The 18,020-nt window shown below is 37.1% G+C and overlaps 1 protein-coding gene across 2 annotated transcripts; it reads right to left on the bottom strand.

Moving 5' to 3' along the window:
* Positions 1 to 2,806: 2,806 nt before the first annotated feature.
* On the bottom strand, positions 2,807 to 17,036 carry LOC113050943 (centrosomal protein of 170 kDa-like). 2 transcript variants are annotated; one of them, XM_026214427.1, is made up of 19 exons: positions 16,948 to 17,036; positions 15,217 to 15,372; positions 14,888 to 14,977; positions 14,712 to 14,790; positions 14,463 to 14,521; positions 13,769 to 13,922; positions 13,548 to 13,685; positions 12,827 to 13,288; positions 11,919 to 12,304; positions 11,649 to 11,777; positions 10,904 to 11,039; positions 9,441 to 10,820; positions 9,103 to 9,346; positions 8,578 to 8,683; positions 8,057 to 8,194; positions 7,704 to 7,792; positions 7,492 to 7,585; positions 6,718 to 6,769; positions 2,807 to 3,695 (listed from the first exon to the last, which is right to left on the bottom strand). In XM_026214427.1, exons 2-19 carry the CDS (start codon positions 15,319 to 15,321, stop codon positions 3,457 to 3,459), a joined length of 4,080 nt encoding a protein of 1,359 aa, XP_026070212.1. In that variant the 5' UTR covers positions 15,322 to 15,372; positions 16,948 to 17,036; the 3' UTR covers positions 2,807 to 3,456. The 2 variants fall into 2 exon arrangements, with proteins under 2 accessions (XP_026070212.1, XP_026070213.1); XM_026214428.1 differs by having other exon boundaries at positions 8,608 to 8,683.
* Positions 17,037 to 18,020: the final 984 nt, after the last annotated feature.

Raw genomic sequence — 18,020 nt, 5'->3', positions numbered from 1 at the left:
GTTTGTTGTAAAATGAACTCCAATAACTATTTAGCAATAACTGGAAAAATCATTACACAAATGAAAGAAAATACCAAGCCGGTTTCATTCACATGAACAAGAGAAATGTATACCGGCAACATCCTTTTCATTTCCTGTCTTGATAGATAAGATCAGCGCTTATTCTGTTGTATATTTTCAGTGATCTCTATTTTATACTTTGCTTTCTAACTAATTTCTTCAGACTGTGGTCTTTCCCACATGCTCTCTATGAATACTAATTCCTCTTCCCTCGGTCCATTAGCATAATTAAACCAATGACTCAGCACTTTTTTCCCGCTCTCTTCTCCTGCAACACAATCAGACCCTCAGCAATAACAGCCCATCGACCAAATGCACAAAATATGTAAATGTGCTGTCCCTCTCTGAAACCGAAATCCTCCGGGGAGACGTGTCTTCCTGAGCAGATGTTTGACTGATCTGTCATGATTATCAAACACTGCGGAGAAGCTGTTATGTAACAAACATTAAAAAAAACATCCTCAGCACAGTCCGTTTCAATATATATTTCTCTTTTTAATGTACAATAAAGCTCTATGAGATACTGCATGCCTAACTTTGAGATGAGTCAGTCAGTTAGTTAACAGCCTTTTTTGTCCAGCACCTTTCTGTTTAATACAGGGCTAGAATAGAACAAAAGAGAGGATTAAGGAGTGCTACTGTATATATCAGCACTACATTCATTCAACTGAAGCCTCAGGGGATTTTAAATATAATTTATTTTCAGTCTTCATAAAGTAAAAAGTACAAATCAGTCTTGCCTTATCCTTGAAGTAAATGTGTTTGTGTGTGTGTGTGTGTGCTCTTGTTTTTGTGACATATCAGGACACAACTCTTTATAATTACATGGGTATGACACAGGTATTACAAGGAGAGGGTGACTTATGAGGACATAACCCATGTCCCCATTTTTCAAAATGCTTATAAACCATACAGAATTGTATTTTTTATTTTTTTTTTATTTTTTTTGAGAAAGTAAAAATGTTTCCTGTGAAGGTTAGGGTTAGGTGTAGGGTTGGTGAAGGGCGATAGAATATACAGTTTGTACAGAATAAAAACCATTACGCCTATGGGATGTCCCCACTTTTCACAAAAACAAACGTGTGTGTGTGTGTGTGTGCGTGTTTAAAGGGGAAAGATTAGGATAAAGCAGCTTTAAGTGCAAGCAGCTTTAAGTGCTTTAAGTGCTGTAATTTATCCCATTCCAATATGACAGTTTTAACTGTTTAATGATTTATGTACAGTATATAATCAGATTACTTTAAATCAATTAGTTAATTATATATACATATGCAATTATATATTGATACAAATTCCATTGCTCTACTTGCAGTCAGTCAGCCTCTTTTTTTTTTTTTTGATTGAAATTGTCCAATAAACATGAACAATATGCAGCCGATGGTTTTAACATGTCAGCCCCCATGTAAAATAATACTAATAATATATATATATATATATATATATATATATATATATATATAAAACATTTAAAATGTACAATTCATTTATTTATAAATTATTAACAAGGGAGAATTGTATATAAATAATCTGGTTATGACATCAAGCGTTGAGGAATATGAAATTTCTTTATTAAACCACTATTTGTTTTGCATTCATGTGTAAACACCACTGGTATGAGGCAGATGGAAGCTAAAAGGAGAGAAAATTTACCATGCTACCTACCTAACCAGATGGCCAAAGACATTTGACATAAAACGAGCCATTTTTCACTCTGTCAAAAGTGCCCAGCTCACAACACTCTTTTGAACAGGTTGATTCATTGGCATGTGCAAAATAACATCATCAGACAATGACCTTGATAATGGGCACTTTGTGACATCACAAGCTTGATTAACATCTGGGTGAATCCAGGCCCTCCTATTGGCTATCACATGGCAGAGACAACTTTTATATTCCTAATCTGTTATCATATATATATATATATATATATATATTAAGAAGGCATTGGTGGAACATGGCAACTGTTAGAATAACTACAGGTAAGTAGTAACATTATAAATGTCTAAGTGCTAAATATCAAATTGAAGGACTGGTTCAAATAACAATGCTTGATTTTTACACTTCACATATGGGTTGTTTTCTAAGACTGCAAAAAAATAAAAATTGTATAAAATATAAACGTCAGTGTAATACACAGCTTCGCTTTGTCTTGTCAAATTCACTGCAGCAAAACAACTGTGATATTGTCGTTTTAGATAATCATTTTCAGTTAGTCAACAACAGTGTCTAAAGATCTAATTACACAGCAGGCCTATTAAGTATTTGGCAGAAACTGGCTTTAAATAATTTCACTAAAATATGTCAAGTATTGTTTTTTGGTTCACTGCTGTGTAAACATGATCACACCTAATAATAATGCCAAAATAAAGCCATGAAATTGTTTGCATTATTTGTATTCAAATATACACTATTATGTTGAAAAGTTTGAGGTCAGTTAGATGTATTTATTTTTATTTATCTTCAATAAATTAACACTTTTACTCAGGTAGGATGAATTAAATTGATCAAAAGTGACAGTAAAGACTGTTACTTTCAATGTAGAACAGTTTTTACAAAAATATTAAGCAGCACAACTGCTTTCAACATGAATATAATAAGAAATGTTTCTTGAGAATCAAATCCATGAGTCACGTGATGTGCCATAAAAGAAATAAATTACATTTAAAAATATTTTACAACAGAAAACAGTTATTTTAAATGGAAATGTAATATAAGTTTTACTGTATTTTTGATTAAATAAATGCAGTCTTAGTGAGCATCCATCTTTCAAAAACATAAAAATAAAATCTTTCTGATCCCAAACTTTTGAATGGTGTAGAGTATATATATATTGTGATTTCCTCATTGCATATTTGTGACAGACAGCACAGGTCATTGTGTCACTTTGCTTCTCAAATAAATTTCTGATGCCTTAATGTGAGAAATACAAATCACATATTATGTTGCCATTCCTAATAAAAAAATACCATTTAACTGGTCAGTTTGGCGCATGAAGAGATATAATTTTGAACCCTTTGTGTAAAGAGTTACACATGACAATGCACAGCATGAACTCAGTTGTTGGTAAATCATAGCTTAACACTTTCACATTGCACTTCCCATTGAACAGTCAGTATCTTTCTGGGCACATCTACAGTACTTCTGATGGACGAACAATCACAATAATTAATGCTTGTATGCAGTAATTCTATACGGGAGGTTATATAGATATTTCAAAATATTTTCTTTAATTACTGAAAATACGTCCATGGATATATAGAATTTATGAAGCAAACTTTTAAATGCAATGCCATATAGGAAGTTTTACAACATACCTCACATTATTCACATAAAAGTCCCATTGACCTGGCCTTTGGAAACCAGTGCAGGATCTCAGTGTAAACTGTTCCGAGTAATTTAGATTTGTTTGGCAGTGTGCTGCTCTTTGCTCTTCCCCTGCAATCCATGATCTCGTTCTGCGACCTCTGAGTAGGCAGAGGGCAGTGTTGCTGTACTGGTGGATACGTCCACAGCCTGGTTGCCAGCTGGACCTTGTGAGCCTGGACTAACTCTGTTCTCAGCCATAAGTGGACTGGTCAGACCCAAACTGCTTAGAGCATCCAAAGTGCCATCAGGGTCCACCATTATATCAATCACTGGGGATTGAATGTTGAAGAAAAAGATATTTATTGAGTATCTTGTGCTGAAATATATAGTCATTTACAAAGACAATTCAGTCAAATAATAAATAGACAAACAAACAATCAACCCTTGGATCTAACCTTTCAGGATATAGCCTCATGATCATTGGTGTTAACTGAATTTAATAAATGGGGATTTAGTTATGACCATTGCCTTTAATTATGAAATCTCAACTAAGAAAATGTTATAGAAAGAAGAACAGTATTTATATATACTCTATATACTCTCTATATGACTATGTGATTAAAGTCGTAATATTTCGAGAATAAAGTCTAAATATTACAAGAATAAAGTTTAAATGTTTTGAGAATAAAGTAAAAATATTACGAGAATAAAGTCGAAATGATACAGAATAAAGTCGTAGGGCCCTATTTTAACAATCTAATCGCAAAGTGTAAAGTGCACAGTTGAGTTTGTGCCATGAAAGATTTGCTATTTACACAGCGGAACATGGCAAGCGCAAAGATAGATCCGAGATGAAACGGAGCTACTCGTGTGCAAGCAGATAACACGCTCTTTAAATAACAAAGAAAAAACTTGCGCCATACTTTAGACCAGGTTTGAACTGGTCTATGGCACAGTCTATTTTCAGCTCCTCAAAATAGCATTGCGCCATCAATGCATCTGAACACACCTCTTTTTTAGACCAGCACGTCAATGTGCCCATAAATAGGTGCAAATGCATTTGCTAATTAAACGACGTGGAGCTGGATAGGAAAAGGCGAACGGCACCGGACTGAAACTAGCAAACACACTTGCGCTGCGCCTTTTGTCGCATTGCGCCGGGTGTATTATAGGGCCCGAAATACTTCGAGAATGAAGTCGAAATGTTTCGAGAATAAAGTCGTAATACTACGAGAATAAAGTTTAAAAGTTTCGAGAATTTAAATAGTAGAAATTCAAGTTATATTATTTTGAGAAATGGCCTTTATTGCGCGTGTAAATGTCCCAGAGTGAGAGCACTGGGAGAAGTTACAGACCACCGGAATTGATTTGAATATTGTTGCGTCCGAGCGGCTGCATCATCTTACTGGGATGAGGAAGATTCCGTTTTAAAGACTCTTGGAAATAGCTTAATATCAAGAATATGATATTTAAGAACACACTGAACAGGAACAACTTTTTATCCTTATATCAGCTCACACGCCCAATCGACATTCCTTTGGGGGGCGCTGTAGCTCTCTTATTTAACGCATTTTTTTATACACTACAAATATGTTGGATTATTATCAGGGATCATACCATGTGTCATTGTCGTGGGGACAGTATGCTTGGAAATAATATTTCATATCTTTCATTGCATTCGTTATTTGTAGTGCGCCAGCCACCAGATAGCAATAAGATTTGTGCTTTTAATGTCTCAGCTTTCAAAATCAGTTTTATACCGAAACACAAACAATGTGTCTAAAAATAGTGTGTTTTTCAAACTCTTTAATGATCAGATAGCTGTATTTATGTGAAACAATTTATTAAATTAAACAGTTTTCTTTGTGAAAATTCCATATATGTGAAAATATATTCTCGTAATATTTCAACTTTAATCTCGTAATATTTTGACTTTATCCTTGAAATATTTTGACTATATTTTCAGAATATTTCGACTTTATTCTCGTAGTATTGCCACTTTATTCTCAAAACATTTCAACTTTATTCTCATAATATTTTGAATTTATTCTCATAGTATTACGACTTTATTCTCGAAACATTTAGACTTTATTCTCGTAATATTTCAAATTTATTCGCGTAGTAGGCCTATTACGACTTTATTCTCGAAACATTTTGACTTAATTATCGTATTATTTTGAATTTATTCTTGTAGTAGGCTTATAACGACTTTATTCTCGAAACATTTTGACTTTATTCTCGTAATATTTTTTTTTTTAAGATGACCCTAAAACGCTGTCGTACTATTGTGCATAGAAAAGGGCAAAAGAAAAAGTAAGCTCAAAACAAAGTTTCAGAAACACGATCTGAAGAATGGGAGCAATGGCTATTGAAAATTCAGTTTTAACACCACAGTAATAAATCAAATTTTAAAATGTATTCAAACAAAAAAAAAAACAGTTGTAATACTGTTACACAATATTATTTTTTTTACTGTATTTTAGATCAAATAAATGAAACCTTGGTGTGCATAAGAGTCTTAAAAAAAAAAAAAAAAACGTGAAATAATCCAATCTTTTCTTCCAACCCTAAACTTTTGAATGGTAGATTATGATAGATTTTAGTAATAATAATAATAAACGTAGTGCTTTGGAAATGATGGCAAATAAAGTTCTCTGAATTCTGGAAAAAACTTCATGACTTAAAATCTGAACAGATTTCATAACACTAGGCATCATACACCTGCTCACTTTGTAAATTGTTACAGAGAAAAACTAGGCATCATACACAAACATACACACAAAAAAACTGAGGATCACACGCTTGCAGATTTTCGAGTAAACACTTTAAAAAAGGAAAAGGTTTATTATAGACTACCTATTTATATATATACGTATATATATATATATATATATATATATATATATATATATATATATATATATATATATATATATATATATATATATATATATATATATATATATATAAAAGAAACAACAAAAACTCTTTTTATTTGCACATCATATTAGTACTTTTGTAGTAATTAGTACTTGATTGCAAATAAATGCACTGACATTATTTAAACTGAACAGTGATGACATAACTGAATTCAATGATGAACTGCCTTTAACTATCACTTTGCATTATTGACACACTGTTTTCCAAATTAATGTTGTTCAGTGCTTTGACGCAATGTATTTTGTTTAAAGCACTATATAAATAAAGGTGATTGATTGATTGATTGAGTACACAAAGTTACAGTATAATGACACTAAATACCAAAAACTCTTTTTTGTTGGGTCTCAGGAGGATGTTGCATGGCAGACATTAAAAGTATGAACAAGACAATAACACCTCAGTACTGCTTACCTAGCAGCTGTCGTTCCACTCTTTTCAGATTCTGGAGTATGGAAGAAATCTCCTGAGAGTGATCAGATAAAAAAGACTCAATAGAAAACCATCATATGCTGCCAGAACTTAGTTATAAGCAAATTAACTTTTAACAATGTCATGATTTTGGTCAAACTCATATAAATATCATAGCACTGTAAATTGAGAATGTTCAATTTTATTTTCTTTCAACGTCCGGTCTTCATGGTTCTTGTGCTCCTCCACTGCTTAACAGCTTATTCATTTCAGAAGTTCCAAGAGTTCAGTTCAGGCCAGCCTGCATTTACAGCATTAGATTTACTGGCAATTCACTGAGCAGAGGTGGTGCGCCTCAAACCTAATCTGAACTGTGACAAACCATGAGTCAAAAGCTCAGTCTAATTAAGCTGAGAGATCCTCAGCTGAAACGGCTGTGATGTATGAACTATGAAATCTAACAAAAAATCAGGACAGCTTCACGGTCAATGGACGAATAATTAATCTCTTTCCAAATAATAAAAAAGAAACCTATGCAAGTCCTCTACTTTAAAAGTACATTTATTCACTTTAAAGATGCTTTTATCTAAAATGACTAACAAACAAGGAAAGTAATTGGCACTTCCCACTAATGCAGCACACATATGCTATGAAATATTTTTCATTTATTTATTTTTTTTTTGGGGGGGGGGGTTATTATTTAAGAATACATAAATATATATCTTGAAATAAATAAATATTTTATTTTACCATTGTTGTGAAATATTTTATTCTCACCTGATTAGAGGTCTTGAGGAGAGGCATCTCATTCTCTGCCTGCAGTTTGCTTTCAATCTCCTCCCACTTTCGATCCTTGTCTTTGAATAAAATCCTGCATGAACAGTAATAAATCAAATGTGTGGCCTTCCGAAAGACCTTCCAAAACTAAAACTATAAATGTTGTACACTTGTTTAAAAACATATCAAGTCAAGGTCAAAGAGCAGTATACCTGATTTTGTTGGCTGTCTTTTCCATGGCCTGTTTGATTTTTGCTGAGAGCTGGGAGACTGATGCCAACAGCAAACTGTCCAGCACACACTGTGAATGCAGAATGAGCAGAGAGTGGCACCTGTTATGCTGTCACTATAAGAAATAAGATACATTCCGAGAGCATGTTAAGATTACGCTTTTTGTTATGACAAAAAAAATTAAAATAAAACAAATGAAATAAAATGAGCACAGCGCCCTCTTGTGGAACATAAGTAACAAAATAATCGGAACTTCCAGTAACAGATACAGTCTAAACATGATATTAACGAGCAGGGTACAAGCTGTAAGATTTCTGAGATTCAGAAGATTTACCTCCTCTCTGTTCCAGGTCCTGCGGCGGATGGCGCGGGAATCCTGATTTCTGATAGCACCGTGATGTCTTAGTTCCACACCTATGCCACTGATCTCTGGGGCGCTGCCCAGAACATCCTCAAACACACGGTTCTCAACCTGAGAGAGGCAGCAAGATGATTGCTTATATCACTGGTTACACACTGCAATAATATTTTAGTTATTTTCTATATTAAAAAGGTCAAATAAACATCTAAAAATCCAGTGTTTACGTACATACTACTGTCAAAGCATGTCCACATGCATGTCCTATTGTCTCAAAATAACAGCACTGATTGAATCATGATCTCTTAAACCATTAACATGCCAGCACCCATTTAATTAACTACTGAATTAATTCTGTGAACAATGCACAGCATGCAAAACCAAAGACCTTCGCAGACTTGTCAATATGTATTGATACATATCTCTACAGGCACCAAAGAATTAAATGGTCCATATAAATATGGAAGGCTCTGGTAATGATGTTGTTGTATTCTCACTGAAGCTGCGGGAGCAGAGGAAGGACTAACGGAGTCAATCTCTCCGGCAACGTCATGGATCTCACGTGCCAACATGGCCAGATCCTTAGCCAGGTCTTGACTGATTCTGTAACAAACAAATACAAAAAAATGTATGATCTAATAAATTTAGTACATCTGTAATGAACTTGATCAATTCATTGTATAAGTAGATTTTGCTTGTAATACAAGTTAGCTGATAAGACTTTTTAAGACATAAGCAGTGATGGGCAGTAGCAGCATTAAAGATGAAAATGCTATAGTGGTAGTTGGATAGGAAAGAGTAGAACAGGATATAAATTGCAATATATATTTTTACACTCTTTTGTTTTTTTATAAACAGATATTTTTAAATATATTACAGAATATGAAGTTGCTTCAATGTTGTAGGCAATAGAAGCTAGTTCTAAAGGCAAGCTTCCTCTTAGCTTATAAAATTTTTGAAGTTTGTAGCTTAGTTTGCTATATTTTTTAGTAGCTTGCCTGACACTGGCGGTTAGCTATTACCTGGCGATCTCCTCACTGTGGGCAGTCCAGTCTCTCATGTAATCATCCTGTTCTCTGCTAGACTGATGTCGCAACATGGAGATGCCTCCAGGGCTGGGTGTTGCAGGGGCTGAACCCCCAAGCTGGGTCACCCGTGGAGCCACTGGACGCGGGCGAGTGTGTTGAGTGGGGTGACGGTTAGAGCCATACTCATCCTCTGAGGTAGAAGCGTATTCAATAGGTACCCGGCGCCACCTTCCACCAGCTATACGGAAGACATATAACAGAACAAGATTGTTTTAATTGAAACATTTTCTGCCAATTACACTTTCTAATAAATTTTTACCCAAAGGTCTGACCTGCAGGTGTACTTTGAACATATGGAGTACCAGGACACTTATCGGGCAGTTTGGAAGTGCTGTTAGCTCTTGCTCTGGGGACCGCTACAGAGGAAAAGGCCGCTGTAGAGCGGAGACCAAGCCGCAGTGCACTCTCCGGAGCAGGGCGAGAGACAAAGCCCCTGATTTTGCCTGATGTAGCTTCTGAGTCACTGCGAGCAGAAGGAGAGCCCACACGTGGCCTCCGTGGCTGAGCAAGCGCTTCAATCCTAGAGAGAGTCCTGCGCCCAACTGAAGGCCTCGATGCAGAACTGGCGGTAGAGGCCTCTGAAGCAACAGACATGCGATCGACATCAGCCAGGTCAGTGTCAGAGGCTTCGCCCAGTCGGGCACGGCGAAGAAGGGAAGCCCGTGTGGGTCTGGGCCGTGGAGGGGTGGTTGGTTTAGAGCTGGCCGATGCAGGAGCTATAGTTGATTTTCCTCCTCTGGTTTTGCCACTTGTTGGCTCTGCCTTAGAACTGGTATTTTGACCCCGGCCCTGAGGTCGTTTTACTAAAGCGTCCTGGGTAAGAGAAGAGCTCAAGTCATCATCTGTCAGGTCGAGAGACGTCCAAGCCCTGGAGCCAGCTGAGCCAGAGGGCTGAGCTTTGGCTTTTCTTTCGTTGGCACTGGTGTTTTTATTGGTTGTTTCACGGCCTGCACCTCCGGCTGATCGTTTCCTTTGGACTGTCTTACGCCCTCCTTGTCCTCCAGCTTGGCTGACTGTGCTTGTCGTATCAATGTCAGATTCAGGTGAGACAGAGCCCTCCATAGAGTAGCTCGGTGGATCTGCAAGGTCTGATAAAGTGGTTTCCAAAAAAGCAGCCACAGCCTCTGAGTCTTTTAGCATGGTGGCAGCATCAATGCCCTCATTGATGACTCCCATTTCCCTGGGCTGGTGGGCAGTGGGACCATCTATGCAAGGTATGAGCTCTAGAGGAACATTAGCAGTCGGCCGTTCCACAGTAAAGCTCTCTTGCCTTAGTAGAGGCTTCCCTGTCTTCTCTCGGTCCTCATCTCCTTTCTTTCGTCTCCCATCATCTTGTTTCTTCTCGATATGTTTAGCTTGAGCTCCTTGTTTACCAACTTTACTCTGAATTCTGGGCGGAGTTGGCTTGTTCGCTTTGGACCGATCTACGTCTGTGCTAGCCGTGGCCATTCCTGAAACTCTTTGCCCAGTTTTAGAGATTCTGTTGTTCTGATCTACTTTCTCCTGAAGTTCTAGATCCTGTTTCTCTGATGAAGGGACTTTTTGACTGGATTGGCTCCGTGTCCCCTCAGGAGCCAGTGGATCCATAGCAGAGTCTTCAGAGGGGAGCTGCGGGAGGGTCCTTCTTTTACGTTCAGATGCACTGATATCAGCTGTTGAAACAAAAGAAAATCATCAAAATCAAACTGTAACATAAAACCAAAGTGTCTTCTGAGATATTTAACAGCCATTGAACCTTTTTCTTCTTTGGAAAGCATGGTGGGTTCAGCCCCGGATCCCTCAGGATCCATCCGAGTATGACTTGCAGCCAAACTTGCCCACTGTGAGACCCACCTTGGACCGCCTACTACAACCAAATCATCTGGTAGCACCTTCAAATAAGAATGGACAGTAAATTTTATTCTTTCTTTCTTTTTATCTGAGAAACAAATAATAGAGACCACTTAAAAAGCTTTGTGTTTCCAAGAAGTCTACATTGTCTGCATCCGAAAATGCTGCCGTATCAGGAATGACTTTGCAGGCAGCGTTTTTGCAATACAGCACCTCATGAAATTTAGACAGGCTTCTGAGGCAGAGCAATGATTTAATGATCCACAGCAAAACATAGAGAGCTTTGGTGATAACTAAGTGGATATTTCATTACTTTCATATATTTCGTATATTTCATTTATTCAGACACCATCTTTATTTTTTTGGCTTAACTGTCACAGAATGGAATGCACAGGATTGTGGGATATCAAAGGCAAAGGATACTGTACATCTAAGCTGCCTTCAAAAATGAAGGCATCTCAGGAGACAGGAACTGAAGCTAACATTGAATTCGGACGTGCCTTGATGCCTTTCTTCCTCCGAAGGCAGCATTTTTCAGTTTTCAGATGCAGCCATAGTGTCTTTTGAAACTGATATTGATGGTCTTTACAGATTACCTTCAAGGAATTTATAGTATCTCTAGAAAAGTATGCCAATTATTTTTAATTCACCTCTGAACCAACATAGCCAGCTTGTCTGGTTTCCATGGCTCCAGATCTTGGACAGATGGTTCCACTATCTCTCTGGTGCTTTGGAAAACGCAGTTTAGTCAGGGCTTGGTTATCCTCCACCCCAAAAACCTAAAACAGAACACATTCAGCATCATTACTGCATATCAGAAACTGACCAGTCATTGCCATTTCAAAAGGGCTCAAAGTCTATGAATTTTGACATCTTCAACCACATGAGAAAGCATAGTTTCTACGCTGCTGCAAGTCTACCTTATCAATCATACGCCTGGCCTCTTCCTCCTCAGCATTGCCATTTTCCAGCTCAATTGTGTATGTCCCTCTGTCACTTTGGTCATCTATATGTCCCCTGTTTGGAGTCTCTTGAGACCCAGTGCTTTGTTCTCTGGGCACGTTGGCTTTCTGCGGCGAAGACTGGTGAGCTCTTTTGCTAACTTCACCCCCTACTGGTGCCATCTTTTTAGCTGCATATGATGGTTTGTGCTGGAAGAGGTCTTCCCTCCCACAGAAAGGCCCTTCTGTCCTCTGCACACCCTGCCTTCCTCTGTAATGCTCCTGAAGCAATAACCTCCTGCCACTGAGCTGCTCTCCCAGTGCATTCTCTGAGTCACTCTGTGTGCCATCCTCATGTTTACTGCCTGGAAAAGTGGGAGAGAAACATTAAGTAACATAGTTGAAAGCACATGACCAATCACCAGTGAATGCTGCCAATGGTGTCCAGTGGGCATTTCATCCTTAATAGGTCAAAGATAATACACTAATTTTTTTGTCAGCATCTATTAATTTATTCAAAATGCTCAAAAATGCAATTCTTTCATACAATAAATGATTCCTAATTTCGGAACAAAAATTATTTTAGCTTCTTAAAGGGTGTCATTTAGTAAAGACATTTCAAAGTGATACAACTGTCCTGATATTGATAAAGAATGGTTAATAAAAAAAATAAAAAATGGTACAGAGGGCACTTGCAGACCTTCGTGGCTCTGTGTTTAATCACACAGTCTCTTAAAATATCAGATAATTTGACTTTTTTTTATTACAAGGTAAGTCTATTTCCAGTATTTTTTTAAAATCTAGACACTTTTATTATTATTTTCTGACCCTTATACACAGCATTATACAAAAAGAACCAACTTTAACTACTTACTTCTTCAACTTACCTCTAAGGCTCCTTAGCTGAACCGGCACATCACTCTTTACGCTCTCTCCATCAACCTCAGCAGCAGATTCAGAACGAGCTAGCGGCAGCTCATTCTGTGCCAGCCAGTCTGCCACCTTTACCTCCGCTGCCACCATGGCAGCCTGCAAGGCACTCAGCTCCTCCCCTGCCCCTCTTTTCAGCTGCTGTTGATGGTCTTGAGAGCCCTTTGAAGTTCGCTCTTTGCCCTTCCCTGAAGCCACTGTGTCAAATTCTATAGTGAAGGAGGCATGTCCATGTACTCCGTCATCCAGAGCAGGGATGGTGGAAGCTGACGCAACTGCCTCTGAACTAGTAGGAAGGCTTTCTCCTGTGTCTCCGCCTACTGGAGGAGTCTCCTTACAGGGGATCTCAAAGTAGCTTGGTTCCTGGGACCCCCAATTCTGTGGTACTACCTGTGTCTTTGTTGCAGTGTCTTTACGGCCTGCATGGATGCGTAACGTAAGCAAAGAAATCACACCAAATGAACTTGACAGCAATGTACACTCTACAGAAAAAAGGAACAAAAGCTTTCAGTAGGGCAGTATCTTTTCAAAAGGAGCATCTTTGTTCCTTATTTACCCCCGAAAGGTGCATATGAGTAGCTCAAGTGTGCATAATATCTTAATAGTGCATATTAGCAGCTTTTAAAAGGGTACCTTCCCACTGACAGCCTTTGAACCTTTTTTGAGGGTTTATCTTACCTGCATCACATCTGGGATGTTTTTGCTCAGAGGCCTTTGCATCGTGCTTCCCAGAATTCTCATCATCCGCGTCCCCGTCACCCCACCAAAATGGCTGTCCATAAAGAGGAGTTCCTCTGTGGAACACACCTATGTCCCCTGTTGAAAGTTTGAGATGCTTTGAGTTTGGTAAGCTACATGTAACTCTTTGTAAACACATATACAACCCATCTTCTACTAACCTGATACTTTCTCTTCTGGTTTTGGTGGTGGTTCTGAAGGTCTGGCCTCAGTATCTTTTCCTCCCTCTGCCCCTTTGCCCTCTGGGCTTTTGCTGGTTTCCCCTGATGGCGAAGGCTTCTTGGTTAGCTGAAGCTGACTGGTGAACTTTTCATGCTGTCCATTAAAGTAAAAGTAAGAAAGTCAAGACAGAACACTACATACTGTCCTATAGGCCTGACTCATATGAATTGCATATTGACAAAGATTATATCAAGCCTTAAATCAGTGAAATATTTTAGAAATGAATCTTGTATGCTCACCAAGGCTGCATTTATTTGATTAAAAAAAAACAGTAAAAATAGTAATATTGTGAAATATTATTACAATTTAAAATAACTATTTTGTATTTTAATTTAAAATGCATTTTATTCCTTTGATGGCAAAAGCTAAATTTGATGCTCAAGAAACATATCAGTGTTAAAAATTGTTGTGCTGCTAAAGATTTTTTTGGAAACTGATACTTTGTTTGTGTATTAATTGATAAATAGATAATTTAAAGAACAGCTTTTATTCAAAGTAAATATTTTTGAACATTATAAATGTCCTAATGTCACTTTAGTTCAGTTTAATCCATCATTACAGAATAAATCTACTACTTTCTTAAACTTAAACCCCAAACTTTTAAATGCTGGTGTATTACTGCATTTTTATTACCTTCAGTGCTTCCTCTGGAACATGTAACTCTCCACGCACCACGGTAAATAGATTGGTATGTAAGATGGGTTAAGTAGAAAACAATATAGAAATGCAAATCCATGCATAGAATTGGTCCAATCATAATTACATAGCACATACTTTGGTCTTTACATTTTTAAACATAGTCAATATGCTATATTGTGGTTGTAGAAACCAGCTAAAGTGCAACCAATCAAACTGTGATTTAAATTGCACCTGAAAGGATATCATAGCCAAACCGTAGCTTGTCGCCCATTTTCAAAGTAACATACTGCTGTTCCTGAATACGAACATCGTTAACAAATGTCTACAGAAGAAGAAATGAGGTCAGTTGTCACCACATTAATTCCAGCATTCCAACGAAGACAAAATTAATATATATTATGAACGGACACTTTTCTCACCCCATTCAGGCTGCCCAGGTCTTTAACTTTATGTTCATCTGTAGCTACTTCATAATTGAGGACAGCATGCTGCTTGTCTACACTACGAGACTGGAATTTAAAGAAAAGGTAAAGGATTATGAGAATAAATCATTTGCTGTGTAATAGAATAGTGGATGCTGGGTTCTAGGTGAAGGTGGGAATTAACTTTGAATTCCCAGCATATTTTTACAAATGCACTTTACACAAATACAGTACAAAGCGGTGAATCCAGGGAGAGCTGACTCTAGCCTTGAAGGGACAATGACATGATTCTCCTGTTTGTGTATGAGTGACAGTGATCATGTTACCTGCAGCATAAGCTCACAGTCGTCCCGTCCCACGAAGATCATTTCCCGGGGAAGGCGGTGCCTTGTTCCCCCTCCACTCACCAAGAACCAGGATGTCAAACTCATCTTGACTTAACCAGGCCTCCTCTTTTCCTCCTGAACTCTCTCTACATCATTCTGTTGAGAGGTCATAGAGAAACTGTTGACAACATTAAATGAATCAAGATGAATTAGAGAAGCTCAGCTTTACTTGTAATAGGTGAATACAGAGGAATTTATGTAGCCTAATTTTTCTGCTGTATAACTACAACAAAATTGTCAGTAAACATGTTGATAGATCCCAGTCTTAACTATATGATAATAATGGGGCCATACAGCTTGGCATGATCAATGCTTTCTATAAATCTGCGTTATTTAAAGAGTAGTGCATGAGGCTAAATTCACCCTGTTGAAGTGAATTCCTCCATTCCTAAAAAAATTTGATAATTTATTGCGCAGCACCAGACAAGCAGCTGACTCCTCTAACAACCTAAACAATGCACCTCTTTCCCTTATACAATATTTTTTTTAATGCTTTCTATATTTTGAGCAATTATGTGTCTTTTTGAAAACTAAAATTAGTGGTGCTTGTTTACCTCGACCTATAACACTGTGCTTAAATAACAAAACCTTGAGAATCATTTTCCCAAACAATATTACAGCAATCACATTGCGTATTGTTTATCTAGAATCAAAATGCATTATCCGTGATGTTACCTGTTTCAGAAAGGAGGTTAAGTGAAAAACTCTTGAGTATGTTAACCCTGAAATAAGGGAAACTAGGTTTTGCATTTCAGAAAGGAAGGTTGGTCAAACCCGACAAAGCAGGGTAAGTCAAGCCCGTTTCTGAAAGAGAGGTAACTTATTCAATTCAGCACGCTGACTAACCCTGTGACACTGCATAGTGAAAAGTGATATAACCCAATTTGTCTGTAACAATCCACAAGAGACAAATAAGGGAGCATGTCAAGATGATGCATCAGAAAAATTAGACCAATTAACAGTACATTTTCATGTCAGTGCTGTAATGCTAGAATTTCCACCATTCTCATTTTTGTAATGCGAATAATGTCTAATTTCTAGAATGCATAAATAAATACATGCATAGGCTACATAAATAAGCTACAGGTTCATACGCCTAATTTTCTTTTATATTAATGTAGCGTGTTTTTTTGTTTTTTTCTTTTAAGCGGAAATATTTAGGCTAGAACCTTATATGCATATGTGAATCATCATCATTGTCATCCAAAGAAGCAGCGCATCATTTGCGTGTGAGAGTATCGCCAGTCTCCGCCTCTGCCTTCAAGTATTGGCCTTGTTCTGCACCGGTAATGATAGATCTGATGTATATTCTAAGAGAGTCGCTCACTATATTGCCTACACCCAGCGCATATTTTAATACTTGCTTCTTATACGGAACGGATGGTGCGCATTTACACTATACCTTATATATAACGCTCACGAGGTGAAGCCTATATATAGACGCATGTATAGGCCTAAATATTTTTAAACAAGCGTGTACATGTTTCATCATGTATAAGACGCCGTTAGAGACCTAACGTTACCGTCCGTAATAGGCCGGATCGGTCGCCTCTAGAGCTCATGAAAGCCAATTACCCATTTCCATCATGCAAAATATTTGCTTTTAAAAATTACAACTGTACGTGTCCATTAAAATTGTGATTAGTGTATAAAACACGGTGCATCACTTACGTAAATCCCAATGTATTTATTCCATAAATGATATCCGTCTGCTCTTGCGCGCGGAGTAGCGCTGCTCTGCCCATCCCAGTCTGAGGTGCAGCTGCGCGTCTTGACGCACGATGGCGCTGCGGTGTCAAGAAAGAACAAGACCACAAGTGCGTCTAGTGGTCAGCAATACACGATTTTCATTTTATATGTGTGCTTACTTTGGTTTATGCGTTTGTCAGTTTTCAAACATAATAAATAAATGTAAAATTATGGACGGAAGTAGTAAAAGCAATTTTCTTTCCCACAATTTTTTCAATATCTATTAACAAGACCTAGAGACTTGAATAGCATCAACAAGCAAAAAAATAAATAAATAATAATAATAATAATAAAAAATAAAAATAAATAAATAAATAAATTGTTCTGTTAAAAAAATACAATACATTTATACACAAGCCGAACAAAAAGTAGATTATTCCAAAACGTATTAACCTAAATAATAGTGAGGCACTGTAAAAGATTTGTAAAACAACTCAACACAGCAACACGTAATCCGACAAAAAATTAAAAATGATTGGTATAAGTTTATTTGGTTTTGCTCTTTAAATATTTATTAATAGTTAATTCCGATTCCCATCAAATTAATAAATTCGCCATTGATGAATTAGAGAGAACAAATTAATAAAATTAATAAAAACTAACACTAGATGGCGAAATTACTCGACACTTGGGATGATTTCCCCAAGTGTCAATAATAAACCTTATATTCTTCCTATCGAACACGTATTTTCACCATCAGTATTTATTTCTTCGACACTGGATGAATAATTTGGTTTGTATTTTTAATTTATTTTTTAATGAGTTTCGTATTTTGTGTTGACATTAATTTATTTACAACAAAACTTTGTACTAAGCTGAAGGGGTTTCCCCGTTTTTTGTTTTTTTTTCATAAAAAGTAATTGCATCACTTAAATTAATAAATACAATGAAATAAAATAAAAAGTCACAAGAGAACGTGGTTCTATTCTAAGAAGACACCAGTCTCTCTCTCTCTCTCTCTCTCTCTCTCTCTCTCTCTCTCTGCCCATTGGCTG

The sequence above is a fragment of the Carassius auratus genome, chromosome 31 (genome assembly GCF_003368295.1).
Source record: "Carassius auratus strain Wakin chromosome 31, ASM336829v1, whole genome shotgun sequence".
In the NCBI taxonomy this organism is placed as follows: Eukaryota; Metazoa; Chordata; class Actinopteri; order Cypriniformes; family Cyprinidae; genus Carassius; species Carassius auratus.
This window is presented reverse-complemented; position numbering and strand designations above follow the sequence as displayed.

Bases quoted from the DNA above. Each gene is read 5' to 3' on its own strand.
- LOC113050943 (XM_026214427.1), bottom strand. From the start codon at position 15,321: ATGAGTTTGACATCCTGGTTCTTGGTGAGTGGAGGGGGAACAAGGCAC. The intron at 14,978-15,216 runs GTAACATGATCA...TTTAAATTCCAG, and splicing joins ACTGTGAGCTTATGCTGCAG to TCTCGTAGTGTAGACAAGCA. The intron at 14,522-14,711 runs ATATCCTTTCAG...AACCCATCTTAC, and splicing joins CAAGCTACGGTTTGGCTATG to ATACCAATCTATTTACCGTG.